This window comes from Rana temporaria, chromosome 9 (genome assembly GCF_905171775.1).
Source record: "Rana temporaria chromosome 9, aRanTem1.1, whole genome shotgun sequence".
NCBI lineage: Eukaryota > Metazoa > Chordata > Amphibia > Anura > Ranidae > Rana > Rana temporaria.
In genome coordinates this window covers 3554607-3575932 of record NC_053497.1, presented here as the reverse complement: position 1 = coordinate 3575932, position 21326 = coordinate 3554607, and the positions used below count along the sequence as shown (strand labels likewise).

The 21326-nt window shown below is 51.8% G+C and overlaps 1 protein-coding gene across 1 annotated transcript in view; it reads right to left on the bottom strand.

Moving 5' to 3' along the window:
• LOC120913020 (protein Wnt-7b-like) overlaps window positions 1-12898 on the bottom strand; it is a 40710-nt gene extending 27812 nt beyond the window's left edge. The window contains exons 1-2 of the mRNA XM_040322677.1: window positions 12682-12898; window positions 5626-5775 (exon numbers count right to left, since the gene is read on the bottom strand). Coding sequence (XP_040178611.1) covers window positions 5626-5699 — 74 coding nt within the window. The 5' untranslated portion in view covers window positions 5700-5775; window positions 12682-12898. The remainder of the gene's footprint in view (window positions 1-5625; window positions 5776-12681) is intronic.
• Between the last annotated feature and the right edge of the window lie 8428 nt (window positions 12899-21326).

The following is a 21326-nucleotide window of genomic DNA, read 5'->3' as shown; positions in this document are numbered from 1 at the left end:
GGGATAGTGTTAGGGCTGCAGGCAAAGTTGGTGTTCAGTTTACATGGAAGGATGATTGGTAAGTTTGTGTTATTGCGACAGGGAGGGTTGGTGTTAGGGTTACAGGGAGGGTTGGTGTTGGGATTACAGGGAGGGTTGGTGTTGGGATTACAGGGAGGGTTGGTGTTGGGATTACAGGGAGGGTTGGTGTTAGGATTACAGGGAGGGTTGGTGTTGGGATTACAGGGAGGGTTAGTGTTGGGATTACAGGGAGGGTTGGTGTTGGGGTTGTTACTGAGTAGGGGATCAGCAGAGCTGGGGGTTGTTACTGAGTAGGGGATCAGCAGAGCTGGGGGTTGTTACTGAGTAGGGGATCAGCAGAGATGGGGGTTAGTTCTGAGCGGGGGATCAGCAGAGCTGGGTGTTGTTACTGAGTAGGGGATCAGCAGAGCTGGGGGTTAGTTCTGAGCGGGGGATTAGCAGAGCTGGGGGTTGTTACTGAGTAGGGGATCAGCAGAGCTGGGGGTTAGTTCTGAGCGGGGGATTAGCAGAGCTGGGGGTTGTTACTGAGTAGGGGATCAGCAAAGTTGGGGGTACTGCTGAGCTGGGGAACTGCTGAGCCGGGATACTACTGAGCTGAGGATCTGCTGAGCTGGGGGTTCTACTGGACCTCTTTAAAACAAATATAAAAATCAACACACGCAACACATTTGCAAAACTTCAATAAAGTATCACGAAGCACCAACAACACATCAAAGTGAAGTAAATGAGTCGGTCAGTCGACCTTGAAAGGACCTCCCGCCAGCACATCTTTTTTCCCTCCGAAGGTTAGTGTGAGGGTTAGTATTAGGACTACAGGGAGAACTGGTTTATAGGTTATAGGGAGGGTAGATGGGAGGGTTAGTACGGAGGTTAGTGATAGGGTAACAGGGGAGGTTAGTTTTAGGGTTCCTGGAGGGGTTAGCGTGAGAACTACAGTGTTAGGATTAAGGGTGGGATAGTGTTAGGGCTGCAGGCAAAGTTGGTGTTCAGTTTACATGGAAGGATGATTGGTAAGTTTGTGTTATTGCGACAGGGAGGGTTGGTGTTAGGGTTACAGGGAGGGTTGGTGTTAGGGTTACAGGGAGGGTTGGTGTTGGGATTACAGGGAGGGTTGGTGTTGGGATTACAGGGAGGGTTGGTGTTGGGATTACAGGGAGGGTTGGTGTTAGGATTACAGGGAGGGTTGGTGTTGGGATTACAGGGAGGGTTAGTGTTGGGATTACAGGGAGGGTTGGTGTTGGGATTACAGGGAGAGTTGGTGTTAGGGTTACAGGGAGGGTTGGTGTTGGGATTACAGGGAGGGTTGGTGTTGGGATTACAGGGAGGATTGGTGTTGGGATTACAGGGAGGGTTGGTGTTGGGATTACAGGGAGGGTTGGTGTGAGGATTACAGGGAGGGTTGGTGTTGGGATTACAGGGAGGGTTGGTGTTGGGGTTACAGGGAGGGATGGTGTTGGGATTACAGGGAGGGTTGGTGTGAGGATTACAGGGAGGGTTGGTGTTAGGGTTACAGGGAGGGTTGGTGTTGAGGTTACAGGGAGGGTTGGTGTTGGGATTACAGGGAGGGTTGGTGTTGGGATTACAGGGAGGGTTGGTGTGAGGATTACAGGGAGGGTTGGTGTTAGGGTTACAGGGAGGGTTGGTGTTAGGATTACAGGGAGGGTTGGTGTTGGGATTACAGGGAGGGTTGGTGTGAGGATTACAGGGAGGGTTGGTGTTGGGGTTACAGGGAGGGTTGGTGTTAGGATTACAGGGAGGGTTGGTGTTGGGATTACGGGGAGGGTTGGTGTTGGGATTACAGGGAGGGTTGGTGTTGGGATTACAGGGAGGGTTGGTGTTAGGGTTACAGGGAGGGTTGGTGTGAGGATTACAGGGAGGGTTGGTGTTGAGATTACAGGGAGGGTTGGTGTTGGGATTACAGGGAGGGTTGGTGTTGAGATTACAGGGAGGGTTAGTGTTGGGATTACAGGGAGGGTTGGTGTTGAGATTACAGGGAGGGTTGGTGTTGGGGTTACAGGGAGGGTTGGTGTTAGGGTTACAGGGAGGGTTGGTGTTAGGGTTACAGGGAGGGTTAGTGTTGGGATTACAGGAAGGGTTGGTGTTGGGATTACAGGGAGGGTTGGTGTTAGGATTACAGGGAGGGTTGGTGTTAGGATTACAGGGAGGGTTGGTGTTGGGATTACAGGGAGGGTTGGTGTTAGGGTTACAGGGAGGGTTAGTGTTGGGATTACAGGAAGGGTTGGTGTTGGGATTACAGGGAGGGTTGGTGTTGGGATTACAGGGAGGGTTGGTGTTGGGATTACAGGGAGGGTTGGTGTTGGGGTTACAGGGAGGGTTGGTGTTGGGGTTACAGGGAGGGTTGGTGTTGGGATTACAGGGAGGGGTGGTGTTGAGGTTACAGGGAGGGTTGGTGTTGGGGTTACAGGGAGGGTTAGTGTTGGGATTACAGGGAGGGTTGGTGTGAGGATTACAGGGAGGGTTGGTGTTGGGGTTACAGGGAGGGTTGGTGTTGGGATTACAGGGAGGGTTAGTGTTGGGATTACAGGGAGGGTTGGTGTTGGGATTACAGGGAGGGTTGGTGTTGGGATTACAGGGAGGGTTGGTGTTAGGGTTACAGGGAGGGGTAGTGTTGGGATTACAGGGAGGGTTGGTGTGAGGATTACAGGGAGGGTTGGTGTTGGGATTACAGGGAGGGTTGGTGTTGGGATTACAGGGAGAGTTGATGTGAGGGTTACAGGGAGGGTTGGTGTTAGGGTTACAGGGAGGGTTGGTGTGAAGATTACAGGGAGAGTTGATGTGAGGATTACAGGGAGGGTTGGTGTTGGGATTACAGGGAGGGTTGGCGTTAGGGTTACAGGGAGGGTTGGTGTTGGGGTTACAGGGAGGGTTAGTGTTGGGATTACAGGGAGGGTTGGTGTGAGGATTACAGGGAGGGTTGGTGTTGGGGTTACAGGGAGGGTTGGTGTTGGGATTACAGGGAGGGTTAGTGTTGGGATTACAGGGAGGGTTGGTGTTGGGATTACAGGGAGGGTTGGTGTTAGGGTTACAGGGAGGGGTAGTGTTGGGATTACAGGGAGGGTTGGTGTGAGGATTACAGGGAGGGTTGGTGTTGGGATTACAGGGAGGGTTGGTGTTGGGATTACAGGGAGGGTTGGTGTTGGGATTACAGGGAGGGTTGGTGTTGGGATTACAGGGAGGGTTAGTGTTGGGGTTACAGGGAGGGTTGGTGTTGGGGTTACAGGGAGGGTTAGTGTTAGGGTTACAGGGAGGGTTGGTGTTGAGGTTACAGGGAGGGTTGGTGTGAGGATTACAGGGAGGGTTGGTGTTGGGATTACAGGGAGGGTTGGTGTTGGGGTTACAGGGAGGGTTGGTGTTGGGGTTACAGGGAGGGTTGGTGTGAGGATTACAGGGAGGGTTGGTGTGAGGATTACAGGGAGGGTTGGTGTTAGGGTTACAGGGAGGGTTGGTGTTAGGGTTACAAGGAGGGTTGGTGTGAGGATTACAGGGAGGGTTGGTGTTGGGATTACAGGGAGGGTTGGTGTTAGGGTTACAGGGAGGGTTGGTGTTGGGATTACAGGGAGGGTTGGTGTTAGGGTTACAGGGAGGGTTGGTGTTAGGATTACAGGGAGGGTTGGTGTTAGGGTTACAGGGAGGGTTGGTGTTGGGATTACAGGGAGGGTTGGTGTTGGGATTACAGGGAGGGTTGGTGTTGGGATTACAGGGAGGGTTGGTGTTGGGGTTACAGGGAGGGTTGGTGTTGGGATTACAGGGAGGGTTGGTGTTGGGGTTACAGGGAGGGGTAGTGTTGGGATTACAGGGAGGGTTGGTGTTGGGATTACAGGGAGGGTTAGTGTTGGGGTTACAGGGAGGGTTGGTGTGAGGGTTACAGGGAGGGTTGGTGTTAGGGTTACAGGGAGGGTTGGTGTTGGGATTACAGGGAGGGTTGGTGTTGGGATTACAGGGAGGGTTGGTGTTGGGATTACAGGGAGGGTTGGTGTTGGGATTACAGGGAGGGTTGGTGTTGGGATTACAGGGAGGGTTGGTGTTGGGGTACAGGGAGGGTTGGTGTTGGGATTACAGGGAGGGTTGGTGTTGGGATTACAGGGAGGGTTGGTGTTGGGATTACAGGGAGGGGTGGTGTTGAGGTTACAGGGAGGGTTGGTGTTGGGGTTACAGGGAGGGTTGGTGTTGGGATTACAGGGAGGGTTGGTGTTGGGGTTACAGGGAGGATTAGTGTTGGGGTTACAGGGAGGGTTGGTGTTGAGATTACAGGGAGGGGTAGTGTTGGGATTACAGGGAGGGTTGGTGTTGGGATTACAGGGAGGGTTAGTGTTGGGGTTACAGGGAGGGTTGGTGTTGGGATTACAGGGAGGGTTGGTGTTGGGATTACAGGGAGGGTTGGTGTTGGGATTACAGGGAGGGTTGGTGTTGGGATTACAGGGAGGGTTGGTGTTGGGATTACAGGGAGGGTTGGTGTTGGGATTACAGGGAGGGTTGGTGTTGGGATTACAGGGAGGGTTGGTGTTGGGATTACAGGGAGGGTTGGTGTTGAGATTACAGGGAGGGTTGGTGTTACGATTACAGGGAGGGTTGGTGTTGGGATTACAGGGAGGGGTGGTGTTGAGGTTACAGGGAGGGTTGGTGTTACGATTACAGGGAGGGTTGGTGTTGGGATTACAGGGAGGGTTGGTGTTGAGATTACAGGGAGGGTTGGTGTTGGGATTACAGGGAGGGTTAGTGTTGGGATTACAGGGAGGGTTGGTGTTGGGATTACAGGGAGGGTTGGTGTTGGGATTACAGGGAGGGTTGGTGTTGGGATTACAGGGAGGGGTGGTGTTGAGGTTACAGGGAGGGTTGGTGTTGGGGTTACAGGGAGGGTTGGTGTTGGGGTTACAGGGAGGGTTGGTGTTAGGGTTACAGGGAGGGTTGGTGTTGGGATTACAGAGCTGTAGGTTACTACTGACCAGCGAATAAACAGAGCTGGGAGTTACTACTGAGCAGGGGATCATCAGAGATGGGGGTTGTTACTGAGTAGGGGATCAGCAGAGCTGGGGGTTGTTACTGAGTAGGGGATCAGCAGAGCTGGGGGTTGTTACTGAGTAGGGGATCAGCAGAGATGGGGGTTAGTTCTGAGCGGGGGATCAGCAGAGCTGGGTGTTGTTACTGAGTAGGGGATCAGCAGAGCTGGGGGTTAGTTCTGAGCGGGGGATTAGCAGAGCTGGGGGTTGTTACTGAGTAGGGGATCAGCAGAGCTGGGGGTTAGTTCTGAGCGGGGGATTAGCAGAGCTGGGGGTTGTTACTGAGTAGGGGATCAGCAAAGTTGGGGGTACTGCTGAGCTGGGGAACTGCTGAGCCGGGATACTACTGAGCTGAGGATCTGCTGAGCTGGGGGTTCTACTGGACCTCTTTAAAACAAATATAAAAATCAACACACGCAACACATTTGCAAAACTTCAATAAAGTATCACGAAGCACCAACAACACATCAAAGTAAATGAGTCGGTCAGTCGACCTTGAAAGGACCTCCCGCCAGCACATCTCCCCCCCCCCCCTTTCCCCTGGCAGCTGCGCTGGCTGACTGCCCACCCCACACGGCCGGCTCACCCTTCTCCGCAGAGCATCAATCCGATGCACAGCACGGTGTGACAGAGGTCCAGCACGCTCAGCTTCACTCTCATACTGGTCTGCGCTCTTCCCTCCTCCTCAGTCTGGATGAGACTTCCCCTCCATACAAGAGACTGGGGCCATTGCTACCTGCGGGAGAGACAAGGAAAGAGGACAAGGCGTCAGAGGAGAGCGAGATCAGCGCAGGGAACAGAGCTGTCACTGTTACAGCCAGAAATACGGAGATCAGACAATACAGCTGGTGTGCGACTCTCCTTCCACCCCACACCCGCCCCCCCGCGGTGCGGCCTTGAACGTCTTTCCCAATTCTTCGCAGGTGTCAGGGCTCCTCCGTCATTGCATGGTGTCAGGGCTCCTCCGTCATTCCATGGTGTCACCGCTCCTCCATCATTCCATGGTGTCACCGCTCCTCCATCATTCCATGGTGTCACCGCTCCTCCGTCATTCCATGGTGTCACCGCTCCTCCGTCATTCCATGGTGTCACCGCTCCTCCGTCATTCCATGGTGTCACCGCTCCTCCGTCACTCCATGGTGTCACCGCTCCTCCGTCATTCCATGGTGTCACCGCTCCTCCATCATTCCATGGTGTCACCGCTCCTCCGTCATTCCATGGTGTCAGGGCTCCTCCGTCATTCCATGGTGTCACCGCTCCTCCGTCATTCCATAGTGTCAGGGCTCCTCCGTCATTCCATGGTGTCACCGCTCCTCCGTCATTCCATGGTGTCACCGCTCCTCCGTCATTCCATGGTGTCAGGGCTCCTCCGTCATTCCATGGTGTCACCGCTCCTCCGTCATTCCATGGTGTCACCGCTCCTCCATCATTCCATGGTGTCACCGCTCCTCCGTCATTCCATGGTGTCACCGCTCCTCCGTCATTCCATGGTGTCAGGGCTCCTCCGTCATTCCATGGTGTCAGGGCTCCTCCGTCATTCCATGGTGTCACCGCTCCTCCGTCATTCCATGGTGTCAGGGCTCCTCCGTCATTCCATGGTGTCAGGGCTCCTCCGTCATTGCATGGTGTCAGGGCTCCTCCGTCATTCCATGGTGTCAGGGCTCCTCCGTCATTTCATGGTGTCACCGCTCCTCCGTCATTGCATGGTGTCACCGCTCCTCCGTCATTCCATGGTGTCACCGCTCCTCCATCATTCCATGGTGTCACCGCTCCTCCATCATTCCATGGTGTCACCGCTCCTCCGTCATTCCATGGTGTCACCGCTCCTCCGTCATTCCATGGTGTCACCGCTCCTCCGTCATTCCATGGTGTCACCGCTCCTCCGTCACTCCATGGTGTCACCGCTCCTCCGTCATTCCATGGTGTCACCGCTCCTCCATCATTCCATGGTGTCACCGCTCCTCCGTCATTCCATGGTGTCAGGGCTCCTCCGTCATTCCATGGTGTCACCGCTCCTCCGTCATTCCATGGTGTCACCGCTCCTCCATCATTCCATGGTGTCACCGCTCCTCCGTCATTCCATGGTGTCACCGCTCCTCCGTCATTCCATGGTGTCAGGGCTCCTCCGTCATTCCATGGTGTCACCGCTCCTCCGTCACTCCATGGTGTCACCGCTCCTCCGTCATTCCATGGTGTCACCGCTCCTCCGTCACTCCATGGTGTCAGGGCTCCTCCGTCATTTCATGGTGTCCCCGCTTCTCCGTCATTCCATGGTGTCACCGCTCCTCCATCATTCCATGGTGTCACCGCTCCTCCATCATTCCATGGTGTCACCGCTCCTCCATCATTCCATGGTGTCACCGCTCCTCCGTCATTCCATGGTGTCACCGCTCCTCCGTCATTCCATGGTGTCACCGCTTCTCCGTCATTCCATGGTGTCACCGCTCCTCCGTCATTCCATGGTGTCACCGCTCCTCCGTCATTCTATGGTGTCACCGCTCCTCCGTCATTCCATGGTGTCACGGCTCCTCCGTCATTCCATGGTGTCAGGGCTCCTCCGTCATTCCATGGTGTCAGGGCTTCTCCGTCATTCCATGGTGTCAGGGCTCCTCCGTCATTCCATGGTGTCACCGCTCCTCCGTCATTCCATGGTGTCACCGCTCCTCCGTCATTCCATGGTGTCAGGGCTCCTCCGTCACTCCATGGTGTCAGGGCTCCTCCATCATTCCATGGTGTCACCGCTCCTCCGTCATTCCATGGTGTCACCGCTCCTCCGTCACTCCATGGTGTCACCGCTCCTCCGTCATTCCATGGTGTCACCGCTCCTCCGTCATTTCATGGTGTCCCCGCTTCTCCGTCATTCCATGGTGTCACCGCTCCTCCGTCATTCCATGGTGTCACCGCTCCTCCGTCATTCTATGGTGTCACCGCTCCTCCGTCATTCCATGGTGTCACGGCTCCTCCGTCATTCCATGGTGTCAGGGCTCCTCCGTCATTCCATGGTGTCAGGGCTTCTCCGTCATTCCATGGTGTCACCGCTCCTCCGTCATTCCATGGTGTCACCGCTCCTCCGTCATTCCATGGTGTCAGGGCTCCTCCGTCATTCCATGGTGTCACCGCTCCTCCGTCATTCCATGGTGTCAGGGCTCCTCCATCATTCCATGGTGTCAGGGCTCCTCCATCATTCCATGGTGTCACCGCTCCTCCATCATTCCATGGTGTCAGGGCTCCTCCGTCATTCCATGGTGTCACCGCTCCTCCGTCATTCCATGGTGTCAGGGCTCCTCCGTCATTCCATGGTGTCACTGCTCCTCCGTCATTCCATGGTGTCAGGGCTCCTCCATCATTCCATGGTGTCAGGGCTCCTCCGTCATTCCATGGTGTCAGGGCTCCTCCATCATTCCATGGTGTCAGGGCTCCTCCGTCATTTCATGGTGTCAGGGCTCCTCCGTCATTCCATGGTGTCAGGGCTCCTCCGTCATTCCATGGTGTCACCGCTCCTCCGTCATTCCATGGTGTCACCGCTCCTCCGTCATTCCATGGTGTCAGGGCTCCTCCGTCACTCCATGGTGTCAGGGCTCCTCCATCATTCCATGGTGTCACCGCTCCTCCGTCATTCCATGGTGTCACCGCTCCTCCGTCATTTCATGGTGTCCCCGCTTCTCCGTCATTCCATGGTGTCACCGCTCCTCCGTCATTCCATGGTGTCACCGCTCCTCCGTCATTCTATGGTGTCACCGCTCCTCCGTCATTCCATGGTGTCACGGCTCCTCCGTCATTCCATGGTGTCAGGGCTCCTCCGTCATTCCATGGTGTCAGGGCTTCTCCGTCATTCCATGGTGTCACCGCTCCTCCGTCATTCCATGGTGTCAGGGCTCCTCCGTCATTCCATGGTGTCACCGCTCCTCCGTCATTCCATGGTGTCACCGCTCCTCCGTCATTCCATGGTGTCAGGGCTCCTCCGTCATTCCATGGTGTCACCGCTCCTCCGTCATTCCATGGTGTCAGGGCTCCTCCATCATTCCATGGTGTCACCGCTCCTCCATCATTCCATGGTGTCAGGGCTCCTCCGTCATTCCATGGTGTCACCGCTCCTCCGTCATTCCATGGTGTCAGGGCTCCTCCGTCATTCCATGGTGTCACCGCTCCTCCGTCATTCCATGGTGTCAGGGCTCCTCCATCATTCCATGGTGTCAGGGCTCCTCCGTCATTCCATGGTGTCAGGGCTCCTCCATCATTCCATGGTGTCAGGGCTCCTCCGTCATTTCATGGTGTCAGGGCTCCTCCGTCATTCCATGGTGTCAGGGCTCCTCCGTCATTCCATGGTGTCACCGCTCCTCCGTCATTCCATGGTGTCACCGCTCCTCCGTCATTCCATGGTGTCAGGGCTCCTCCGTCACTCCATGGTGTCAGGGCTCCTCCATCATTCCATGGTGTCACCGCTCCTCCGTCATTCCATGGTGTCACCGCTCCTCCGTCATTTCCATGGTGTCAGGGCTCCTCCGTCTTCCATGGTGTCACCGCTCCTCCGTCATTCCATGGTGTCAGGGCTCCTCCGTCATTCCATGGTGTCAGGGCTCCTCCGTCATTCCATGGTGTCAGGGCTCTCTTTGCTGCACAGATCTATGTATTCCCTGTGCTCCTCAGTTCCATCTAGTGGCCATGAGGTGGTATTTCACTACTACTCATACTGCCCATTCATTCTGAAGAGAGTATAGCCTAAAGAATTCATTGGGGTAGATTCAGGAAGCAATTACGCCTGCGTATCCATAGATGCGCAGCGTAATTGCTTAGTTGCGCCGACGTATCGACTTCTCCTGATTCAGAAAGCTCGATACGCCGACTGTAGCCTAAGATATGCCTGGCATAAGGCTCTTATGCCGTCGTATCGTAGGCTGCATTCTGACGCTGGCCGCTAGGTGGCGCTCCCGTAGTGGTCAGCGTAGGGTATGCAAATTGCATACTTACGCCGATTCACAACCGTACGCGCGCCCGGCGTTCGAGTTTTATGTCGTTTGCGTACGGCGCTTCCGTCGTAAGGCTGCTCCTGCTATTAGGAGGCACAGCCAATGCCAAGTATACCCGTCGTTCCCGCCTCGGGATTTTCGAAATTTACGTCGTTTGCGTAAGTGGATCGTGAATGGCGCTGGACGCCATTTACGTTCACATCGAAGCAAATTACGTCCTTGCGACGTCATTTACCGCAATGCACGTCGGGAAATGTTCACGACGGAGCATGCGCAGTACGTTCGGCGCGGGAACGCGCCTAATTTAAATGATCCACGCCCCCTACGGGATCATTTAAATTACGCGCGCTTAGGCCGGCCCCTTTAACGAAACGCCGCCGCAAATTACGGAGCAAATGCTTCGCGAATGAAGCGTAGCTCCAGTAATTTACTGTGGCGTAGCGTAAAAACGGTACGCTGCGCCGCCATAGCAGTGCGCGCCCCTACCTGAATCTACCCCATTGTTTTTTTGCTCGATTTGTACAGAACGAATGTTCTGGGGGGGTTATGTAAATCGACCCCCATAGTGCGAATCAACCCCTCCCCCTTAGTGCAAATAGACCCCTCCCCCTTAGTGCAAATAGACCCCTCCCCCTTAGTGCAAATAGACCCCTCCCCCTTAGTTTAAGTTAAAAAAGTATCACCATACTCAAGTGTTTTTATATGGCACCAATATAGAGCCAATTCACCTACCAGCATGTCTTTGGATGGGGGGGGGGGGGGGGGAGACCTGAGTAGTCTCATACAAGCACGGGGCAGACATGCAGACTCCATGCAGATAGTGTCCTGGATGGAATTTAAACCAAGAACCCCAGTGCTGCAAGGCAGACCTACTAACCACTAAACCACTGTGCTGCCCATCCACACCTACACACCTACTAGGGCCAATTAGCCCACCGGCGGGTCTTTGGAGTGTGGGAGGAGACTATGCAAACTCCATGCAGACAATGTAGTAGCAAGTATTGGAACCAAGGACCCCAGTGCTGCAAGGCAGACCTACTAACCACGAAACCACTGTGCTGCCCATCCATACATTTACCCCCTACTAGGGCCAATTAGCCCACCGGCGTGTCTTTGGAGCGTGGGAGGAAACCCACACAAGCACAGGGTGATCATGCAAACTCCATGCAGACAGTGCCTTGGCCAGTATTTGGACCAAGGACCCCAGTGCTGCAAGGCAGACCTACTAACTGCTAAACCACTGTGCTGCCCATCCATACATATACACATACTAGGGCCAATTAACCCACCAGTGTGTCTTTGGAGCGCGGGAGGAGATTATGCAAACTCCATGCAGACAATGTTGTGACCAGTATTTGAAGCAAGGACCCCAGTGCTGCAAGGCAGATCTACTGACCACTAAACCACTGTGCTGCCCGTCCATACAAATCCACCACTCTCCTAGGGCCAATTAACCTACCAACATGTCTTAGGAGTGTGGGAGGAAACCCAGACAAGCACAGGGAGAACATGCAAACTCCATGCAGACAGTGCCTTGGCCAGTATTTGGACTAAGGACCCCCAGTGCTGCAAGGCAGATCTACTAAGCAGTAAACCACTGTGCTGCCCATCCATACATAAACACCCCCGCTAGGGCCAATTAACCCACCAGCGTGCCTTTGGAGTGTGGGAGGAAACTATGCAAACTCCATGCAGACAATGTGGTGACAAGTATTGGAACCAAAGACCCCCAGTGCTGCAAGGCAGAACTACTGACCACTGGGTGGCCCATCCAATCATAAACACCTACTAGGGCCAATTAACCCACCAGAGTGTCTTTGGAGTGTTGGAGGAAACCCTCCACAAGCAAAGGAAGAACATGCAAACTCCATGCATATAGTGTGGTGACCAGTTTCTGAGCCAAGGACCCCAGTGCTGCGAGGCAGACCTGCTAACTACTGGACTGCCTGTCCATACATATGCATCCCTGCTAGGGCCAATTAACCTACCAGCATGTCTTAGGAGCGTAGGAGGAAAACACGCAAACTCCATGCAGATAGCGTATAGCCAGTATTTGAACCAAGGACCCCCAGTGCTGCAATGCAGAACTAATAGCCACTGGACTGCCCGTCCATACATTTACCCCTACTAGGGCAAATGAAACTACCAGCGTGTCTTTGGAGTGTTGGAGGAATCCCACACAAGCACAGGGAGAACATGCAAACTCCATGCAGACAGTGTGGTGAACAATATTGGAACCAAGGACCCCAGTGCTGCAAAAACTACTAACCACTAAACCATTGGACTAGCCGTCCACACCTATACCCCTACTAGGGCCAATTAACCCACCAGTGTGTCTTTAGCGTGTGGGAGGAGACTATGCAAACTCCATGCAGACAATGTAGTAGCAAGTATTGGAACCAAGGACCCCAGTGCTGCAAGGCAGACCTGCTAACCACTAAACCATTGGACTAGCCGTCCACACCTATACCCCTACTAGGGCAAATGAAACTACCAGCGTGTCTTTGGAGTGTTGGAGGAAACCCACACAAGCACAGGGAGAACATGCAAACTCCATGCAGGTAGCATACTATCTAGATTTGAAGCCACTGTGCTGCCTTGGATCCTATCTTAGCACCCATGTGCACACAACCCCGACAGCGGCACCCCCCCCCAGGAAGTAGGGAGCGGTGTACCTTGCTCTGGCCGCAGCGGGTGCCATTGCGTTCTCCAGTCCCCGATGGCAGGAGGAGCTCCTTCCAGTGACAGGCGGACAGGTGAATCCTGTCTCCATACCTTGCTGCCCAGACAAGCTTTGCTCCCAGCGCCTGCACTCTACAAATCTTACCTTCGATGTGTGGAGGCGTAGCTGAGGGTGGGGGGGGGGGTGTGAAGGAGACGGAGAAGGTGGGTCAGACAATTCATATCACCCTGCCAAAAAATATTCTCCTATTCATTCCTCCACCACCTGCCTTCCCCCCCCCCCCCCCCCCGGCTTTGTGATCAGAGGAGGGCTCAGCCTGCTGGGTGGGTCCTTCTGTCAAAGAGCAGCAACAAATGATATTCGTTACAATGGCCCAGATTCAAGAAGCAATTGCGCCCGTGTAACCATGAGTTACACGGCGCAATTGCTTACTTGCTCCGGCGTAACGAGTGCTCCTGATTCAGGAACCTCGTTACGCCGGCTGCAGCCTAAAATCTGCGCGGCATAAGGCTCTTATGCCTCGCAGATTTTAGGCTGCATTCTTGCGATGACCGCTAGGGGGCGCTCCCATTGTGTATCAGCGTGTAGTATGCAAATTGCATACTACCACTGATTCACAATCTTGCGCGGGCCCCCGCGCAAGCCAGGTACGGAGTTTCCGTACGGCTACTTTTAGCGCAAGGCTGCCCTTTCTAATAGCAGGGGACGCCTGTGCTAAAGTATACCGCCGCTCCCGCGTCGCGACGTTCAAATGTTACGTCGTTTGCGTAAGTGCTTCACGTCCAGCGCCATTCACGTTCACTTTGAAGCAAATGACGTCCTTGCGACGTCATTTGCCGCAATGCACGTCGGGAAAATGTTTCCCGAAGGAGCATGCGCTGTACGCTCGGCGCGGGAGCGCGCCTAATTTAAATGATTCCCGCCCCCAGCGGGATCATTTAACTTGCGCGCGCTTACGCCGGGCAAATTTGCCGGCGCGCCCTCGCAGTTCACGGAGCTACTGCTCCGTGAATCGAGGGCAGCGCAAAATATTTGCGTGGGCGCAGGGCAAAATCGTTGCCCTGTGCCTGCGCAAATAAAGCGCAAGCTATGCTGAATCTGGGCCAATGAGTTTGGTGGTGGGGGTGTGATTGTCTTCAGATCGCCCCCCCCCCCTCCACCCCGGAGCATGGGGCCCCAAAACGAAATCTGCCTGCGGGGAGTGAGAGGGGAAGCTTTTATCACAATCCTCGCTGTCACCCCCCCCCCCCCCCCCCCAGGTTACAGGTCTCTCTCCTATCTCTGGATTCAGGAGAAGCTTTTCTGTCCATCCAGTCCTGAGATTTACACTGCTCCGCCACACAGTACGTAACCGTCTGGCATGGCGAGAGACCTGACTTTTCTCGGCTGCGGTCCAGTAACACTGACGGGTCTTGTCCATCCCCCAAGCCTGTGATTGGACAGTGAAAGAAGAAGCTGCAGACTGATGATCTCCTCACCTCTGTCACTCTGCCCTGCCCTCCTGTCAACAGTGAAAGGAGAAGCGGCAGGCGGGTGAGCTCCTCACCTCAATAACTCTGCACTCTCCTCCTATCAGCAGTGAAGGGAGAAGCGGCAGGCTGGTGCGCTCCTCGTCTCCATCACTCTGCTCTCTCCTCCTATAAGAAGTGAAGGGAGAAATAGCAGCTTGGTATTCTCCCAATCACTCCTCCTATCAGCACGTTCCTTGCACTTCATTCTCTCCTCCTTATACCAGGTTTTGGAATGAGCACTCTTTCTCTCCGCCTTGCTCCAGGTTGTGGGCGGGCACTCTTTTTATCTCCTCCGTGCACCATATTGTGGGCGGGCACTCTTCTTCTTTCCTCCTTGCTCCAAATTGTGGGCGGGCACTCTTCTTCTTCTTTCCTTCTTGTTCCAAATTGTGGGCGGGCACTCTTCTTCTTTCCTTCTTGTTCCAAATTGTGGGCGGGCACTCTTCTTCTTTCCTTCTTGTTCCAAATTGTGGGCGGGCACTCTTCTTCTTTCCTTCTTGTTCCAAATTGTGGGCAGGCACTCTTCTTCTTTCCTTCTTGTTCCAAATTGTGGGCAGGCACTCTTCTTCTTTCCTTCTTGTTCCAAATTGTGGGCGGGCACTCTTCTTCTTTCCTTCTTGTTCCAAATTGTGGGCAGGCACTCTTCTTCTTTCCTTCTTGTTCCAAATTGTGGGCGGGCACTCTTCTTTCCTCCTTGCTCCAAATTGTGGGCGGGCACTTTTCTTCTTTCCTCCTTGCTCTGGGTTGTGGGTGGGTACTCTTTTTCTCTCCTCCTTGCACCAGGTTGTGGGCAGGAACTTTTTTTCTCTCCTCCTTGCTCTGGGTTGTGGGCGGGCACTCTTCTTCTTTCCTCCTTGCTCCAAATTGTGGGCGGGAACTTTTTTTCTTTCCTCCTTGATCTGGGTTGTGGGCAGGAACTTTTTTTCTCTCCTCCTTGCACCAGGTTGTGGGCGGGAACTCTTTTTCTCTCCACCTTGCTCTGGGTTGTGGGCGGGTACTCTTCTTCTTTTCGCTTTGCACCAGGTTGTGGGCGGGCACTCTTCTTCCTACCTTGCTTTGGGTTGTGGGCGGGCACTCTTTTTCTCTTCTCCTTGCACCAGGTTGTGGGCAGGCACTCTTCTTTCCTCCTTGTCCCGGGTTGAGGGTGGGCACTCTTTTTCTCTCCTTGCACCAGATTGTGGGTGGGCACTCTAATTCTTCCCGCTCTGCTCCTGTTTGTGGTGGGCACTCTTCTTCTTTCCTCCTTGCACCAGATTTTGGGTTGGACACTCTTTCTCTCCTTCTTGCTCCCGGTTGTGGGCGGGCACTCTTCTTTTCTCCTCCTTAAACCAGCTTGTGGGCGGGCACTCTTTTTCTCTCCTCCATGCACCAGGCTGTGGGCGGGCACTCTTTTTCTCTCCTCCTTGCTCCAGGTTGTAGGCAGGCTGATAGTCCTGCATTTTATGCAGTGACCTTAAACAGCCAACAACTGATGGTGAGGCAATGAGAAGTGGCGTTGGGGGACCGATCGAGTAGCTTGGAGAGAACCTGTGAAAGCGAGGAATAGGGTAATAAGTATAATTTATTTTTTTGTTCCCCCCTAGAGAAAAACTCAACCCAACTCACAATGCTCACCTAAGCTTTTCCCTGCAGTACCTCTTTGTGAACACAAGATGTCTTCTGAGTTGAATGTCATTCATTGTCACTCAGTTTGTAAGACTGAGGAGAGACTGTGAGTAAGGAATGGCATGGCCCCTCCCCCTTGTCATGGCACCCAATCACAGTATATTCATGCCCAGATTGGCGCTGTTCTCTGCATCATCTAGAACTGCCCCCTGCTGGGAGGAACCATCAGGTGTTTAAAATCAAAAGCAGCTCAGACTCTTTTCCGTGCAGTACCTCGTTTTTGCCACATGATGCCCTCAGTCTCCTGGGTTGACATTCGGAGTGACCCAACCTGGAAGACCGAGGAAAGACTGTGAGTGCAGAGTGTCATGGCCCCTCCCCCTTAGCATGGCACCCTACAATCACAGTATATTCATACCCAGATTGGCGCTTTTCTCTTCCTCGACCAGTACCACCCCCTGCTGGGAGGAACCATCAGGTGTTTAAAATTAAAAGCAGCTCAGACTCTTTTTCATGCAGTACCTCGTTTTTGCCACACGATGCCCTCAGTCTCCTGGGTTGAATGGCATTCAGAGTGACCCAACCTGGAAGACTGAGGAAAGACTATTAGCTGGATTCACGTTGGGCGGCGTATTTTTGAGCCGGCGTAGTGTATCGTATTTACGCTACGCCGCCGTAAGTCAGAGAGGCAAGTGCTGTATTCACAAAGCACTTGCCTCCTATGTTACGGCGGCGTAGCGTAAAGGGGCCGGCGTAAGCGCGCCTAATTCAAATTGTGAAGAGGTGGGTGTGTTTTATGTAAATAAACCATGACCCAACGTGATTGGCGTTTTTAACGAACGGCGCATGCGCCGTCTGTGTACATATCCCTGTGTGCATTGCTCCAAAGTACGCCGCAAGGACTTATTGGTTTAGACGTGAACTTAAATTACGTCCAGCCCCATTCACGGACGACTTACGCAAACAACGTAAAATTTTCAAACTTCAACGCGGGAACGACGGCCATACTTAACATTGGCTACGCCAGCTATTTGTTCGACTAACTTTACGCCTGAAAAACGCCTTACGTAAACGGCGTATCTTTACTGCCACGGGCAAGCGTACGTTCGTAAATAGGCGTAACTCGCTGATTTACGCATTCTAGGCGTAAATCAGCGTTCACGCCCCTAGCGGCCGGCCTAAGTAGAAAGCACAGGCCGTCGTATCTTAGCTAGATTTAAGTGTATCTCATTTTGAGAATACACTTAAAGATACGACGGCCTAGATTCAGAGTTACGACGGCGTATCTACTAATACGCCGGCTTAACTCTTTCTGAATCTGGCCCTGTGAGTGCAGAGTCTTATGGCCCCTCCCCCTTAGCTTGGCACCCAGGCACATTATATACATGCCCATATTGGTGATATTCTTTGCATACAGCCCCCTGCTGGAAGGACCCAGCATGTCATGTGACTGGCCAGAAGACATAATAAAGAGCATAAAATTACACGGGGGGGGGGGGGGCTTTTAAATGGGAGGGGGCCTTTGTGGGTAAAGAGCATGGAGTCAGTGGCATAGCGTAGGTTGTCAGTGCCTGGGGGGAGGCAAGTAATTTGCGCTTCCCTGACTCATGGACTTACCTATTTTCAGCTAGCTCTAATCTGGTCACATGATCCACTGTGTGAGACAGCGGTGGCTGTAGGGAAGAGGAGAGTGTGCTTGATAATGAATGGTAAAGCCTGGAGTGGTGGCATTATGCATATGTTCCTATGTTCCATCTGTTGTTGGTGCTCCCTCCTCTCCACACTTGTGACAGCGCCCCTCTAAATTTTGCGCCCGGGGCGGGGGACCCCCTGGCACCCCCCACGCTACGCCACTGCATGGAGTAGTCCCTCACTACTACCTCTTGGATCCAGCCTTTAACCACTTCCCGACCTCCTCATGTACATATACGTCAGCAGAATGGCACGGACAGGCACATCAACGTACCTGTACGTGCTCTGCTAGACGTGGGTGGGGGGTCCGATCGGGACCCCCCCCCGGTACATGCAGAGGTCGGGTCCGCTCGGGGAGCGATCCGGGACGACGGCGCGGCTATTTGTTTTTAGCCGCTCCGTCGCGATCGATCCCCGGAGCTGAAGAATGGGGAGAGCCGTGTGTAAACACAGCTTCCCCGTGCTTCACTGTGGCGGCGCATCGATCGAGTGATCCCTTTTATAGGGAAGACCCGATCGATGATGTCATTCCTACAGCCACACCCCCCTACACTAGTAAACACACACACAGTGATCCCTAAATGTTACACCGCCCCCTGTGGTTAACTCCCAAACTGCAACTGTCATTTTCACAATAAACAATGCAATTTAAATGCATTTTTTGCTGTGAAAATGACAATGGTCCCAAAAATGTGTCAAAATTGTCCGAAGTGTCCGCCATAATGTCGCAGTCACGAAAAAAATCGCTGATCGCCGCCATTAGTAGTAAAAAAAAATTTAAAAAATTAAAATGCAAAAAAACTATCCCCTATTTTGTAAACGCTATAAATTTTGCGCAAACCAACCGATAAACGATTATTGCGTTTTTTTTACCAAAAATAGGTAGAAGAATACGTATCGGCCTAAACTGAGGAAAAAAAAAAATGTTATATATGTTTTTGGGGGATATTTATTACAGCAAAAAGTAAAAAATATTGCATTTTTTTCAAAATTGTCGCTCTATTTTTGTTTATAGCGCAAAAAGTAAAAACCGCAGAGGTGATCAAATACCACCAAAAGAAAGCTCTATTTGTGGGGAAAATAGGACGCCAATTTTGTTTGGGAGCCACGTCGCACGACCGCGCAATTGTCTGTTAAAGCGACGCAGTCCCGAACTGTAAAAACCCCTTGGGTCTTTAGGCAGCAATATGGTCCGGGGCTTAAGTGGTTAAGATACAGGCAGGCTGTGAAGCTTCTACAGCTTCAATCCGGTCTGGAAGGTTTCCTGACAAACATATATAAACGTCCGTACGATATTTTCTGTTTTGACTGGAGTTTAATCAGGCGGAGACATCGGGACGTCGTAGAGGCAATTACACCCCCGTGTCCCCCTGAATACAGGTAGAGATTACCAGACAGAAGAACAGACAAAAACCACAACTGAAGCCATCAAAGATGTTTGGAAACGCAATGACTAATGAACCCAAGTTAGTAAAGCAAACAACAAAAGACAAAAATCAACACAAATGACGGAATAGATCGCAGACATCCATCCATTTCTTTTTCTTTTTTTTGGTGCCGTTACACCGCAGACAGATTGTTAAAGGAAAACTACAATCAGGTTAGGGTGAATTTCAACAACAAAAGACATTTAGCTAGATTCAGGTAGATCCGCGCATCTTTGAGGCGGCGTAGCGTATCGTATATTTACGCTACGCCGCCGTAAGTCAGAGAGGCAAGTGCTGTATTCACAAAGCACTTGCCTCCTAAGTTACGGCGGCGTAGCGTAAATGGGCCGGCCTAGGCGCGCCTAATTCAAATGAGGGGGGGCGTGTTTTATGTAAATTACTTGTGACCCGACGTGATTGACGTTTTTTTTACGAACGGCGCATGCGCCGTCCGTGGACATATCCCAGTGTGCATTGCTTCAAAGTACGCCGCAAGGACGTATTGGTTTTGACGTGAACGTAAATTACGTCCAGCCCCATTCACGGACGACTTACTCAAACGACTAAAATTTTTCAAATTTCGACGCGGGAACGACGGCCATACTTAACACTGACTAGGCCAGCTATTTGTTCGACTAACTTTACGCCGGGAATCGCCTTACGTAAACGGCGTATCTTTACTGCGACGGGCAAGCGTACGTTCGTGAATCGGCGTATCTCGCTGATTTATGCATTCTAGGTGTAAATCAGCGTGCACGCCCCTAGCGGCCGGCGGAACTAGACAGCTAAGATACGACGGCGCAGGAAATTTAAGTGTATCTCAATTTGAGAATACACTTAAATTTACGACGGCTCAGATTCCGAGTTACGACGGCATATCTACTGATACGCCGGCGTAACTCTTTGTGAATCTAGCCAATTGACAACAACAACAAAAACTAACAGAAAGAAACATATTCAATGTATCTCAGCCATCCATGTACATTTCCCTATACACATGATATAGGGAAATACAGAAAAATACTTATTGATTCTTCCAGAAATCCAGGGGGCTCATAAATTCCTCTTTTGGGCAGACAAGGCAACAGTACTGAAATCTGGATCCGTAAATAGTGCGCACACTATAAATGTCTGTAATGAAGACATAAAATCCATAGGCACGGGTGACTAGCTAATAGCCGAGTCTGTATTGTCCCCCCATTGGTTTACTGAGTCTGGGGGTTGAGTTTGTTATGGTTTTTTTTTTCCTTCTTCTTTGTCTTCCCGACACCAGTGGCTCTAATTTGTGTCTTATATTAATTGATACTGTACCTATGTTTTTTTATTGTCTTGGATGTATTATGGTGGCACTTATTATGTTTGAACATATCATATGTTTGTATTATGGTGTGGATCCTGAGGAAGTGAAAATATCACGAAACACGTAGAGCAAATAACTTTGTTTGGAATTGAAAATACCTGTTGTCTCCCCAACACCAATGGCTCTAATGTGTCTTATATTAATTGATACTAATGTATGTACTGTACCTATGTTTTTTTTTATTTTTGGATGTATTATGGTGCCATTTATTATGTTTGTACAGCCGTATCATATGTTCGTATTATGGTGTGGATCCTGAGGAAGTGAAAACATCACGAAACGCTAGGTCCGATAATTCCATTTGGAATTGAAAAGACCTGTTGAGTTGACTGTTAGGAATATGATGACCGTAAAAAAAAAAAAAAAAAAAAGTTATGCGCCCATGTATTTTATCAGGATTGTATTGATATAATAAAGATTTTATCAGGGGGCCATTCCTGGCACTATGCAGCGTGTGATGTGAGGGACGCCCTTATGCTTGTTATACAGGTGGTGGGTCTCTGGACTTGGATGTATTAGGGTGGCACTTATTATGTTTAAACATATCATATGTTCGTATTATGGTGTGGATCCTGAGGAAATGAAAACATCACGAAACACGTAGAGCCAATAACTCCATTTGCAATTTAAAATACCTGTTGTCTCCCCGACACCAATGGCTCTAATTTGTGTTTTATATTAATTGATACTAATGTATATACTGTACCTATGTTTTTTTTTTTTTTATGTATTATTGTGGCATTCATTATGTTTGTACAGCCATATCATATGTTGGTATTATGGTGTGGATCCTGAGGAAGTGAAAACATCACAAAACACGTAGATCCGATAATTCATTTTGGAATTGAAAATACCTGTTAAGTACACTGTTAGGGATCTGGTGACCGTAAAAAAAACCCAGTTTTGTATCCTTGTATTTTTATTAGGGTTTTAATGATACGATAAAGATTTTTTATCAGGGGCGCCATTTCCGGCACTATGCGGCGTGTAATGCGAGGGACTCCCTTATGCTTGTTATACAGGTGGTGGGTCTCTGGACTTG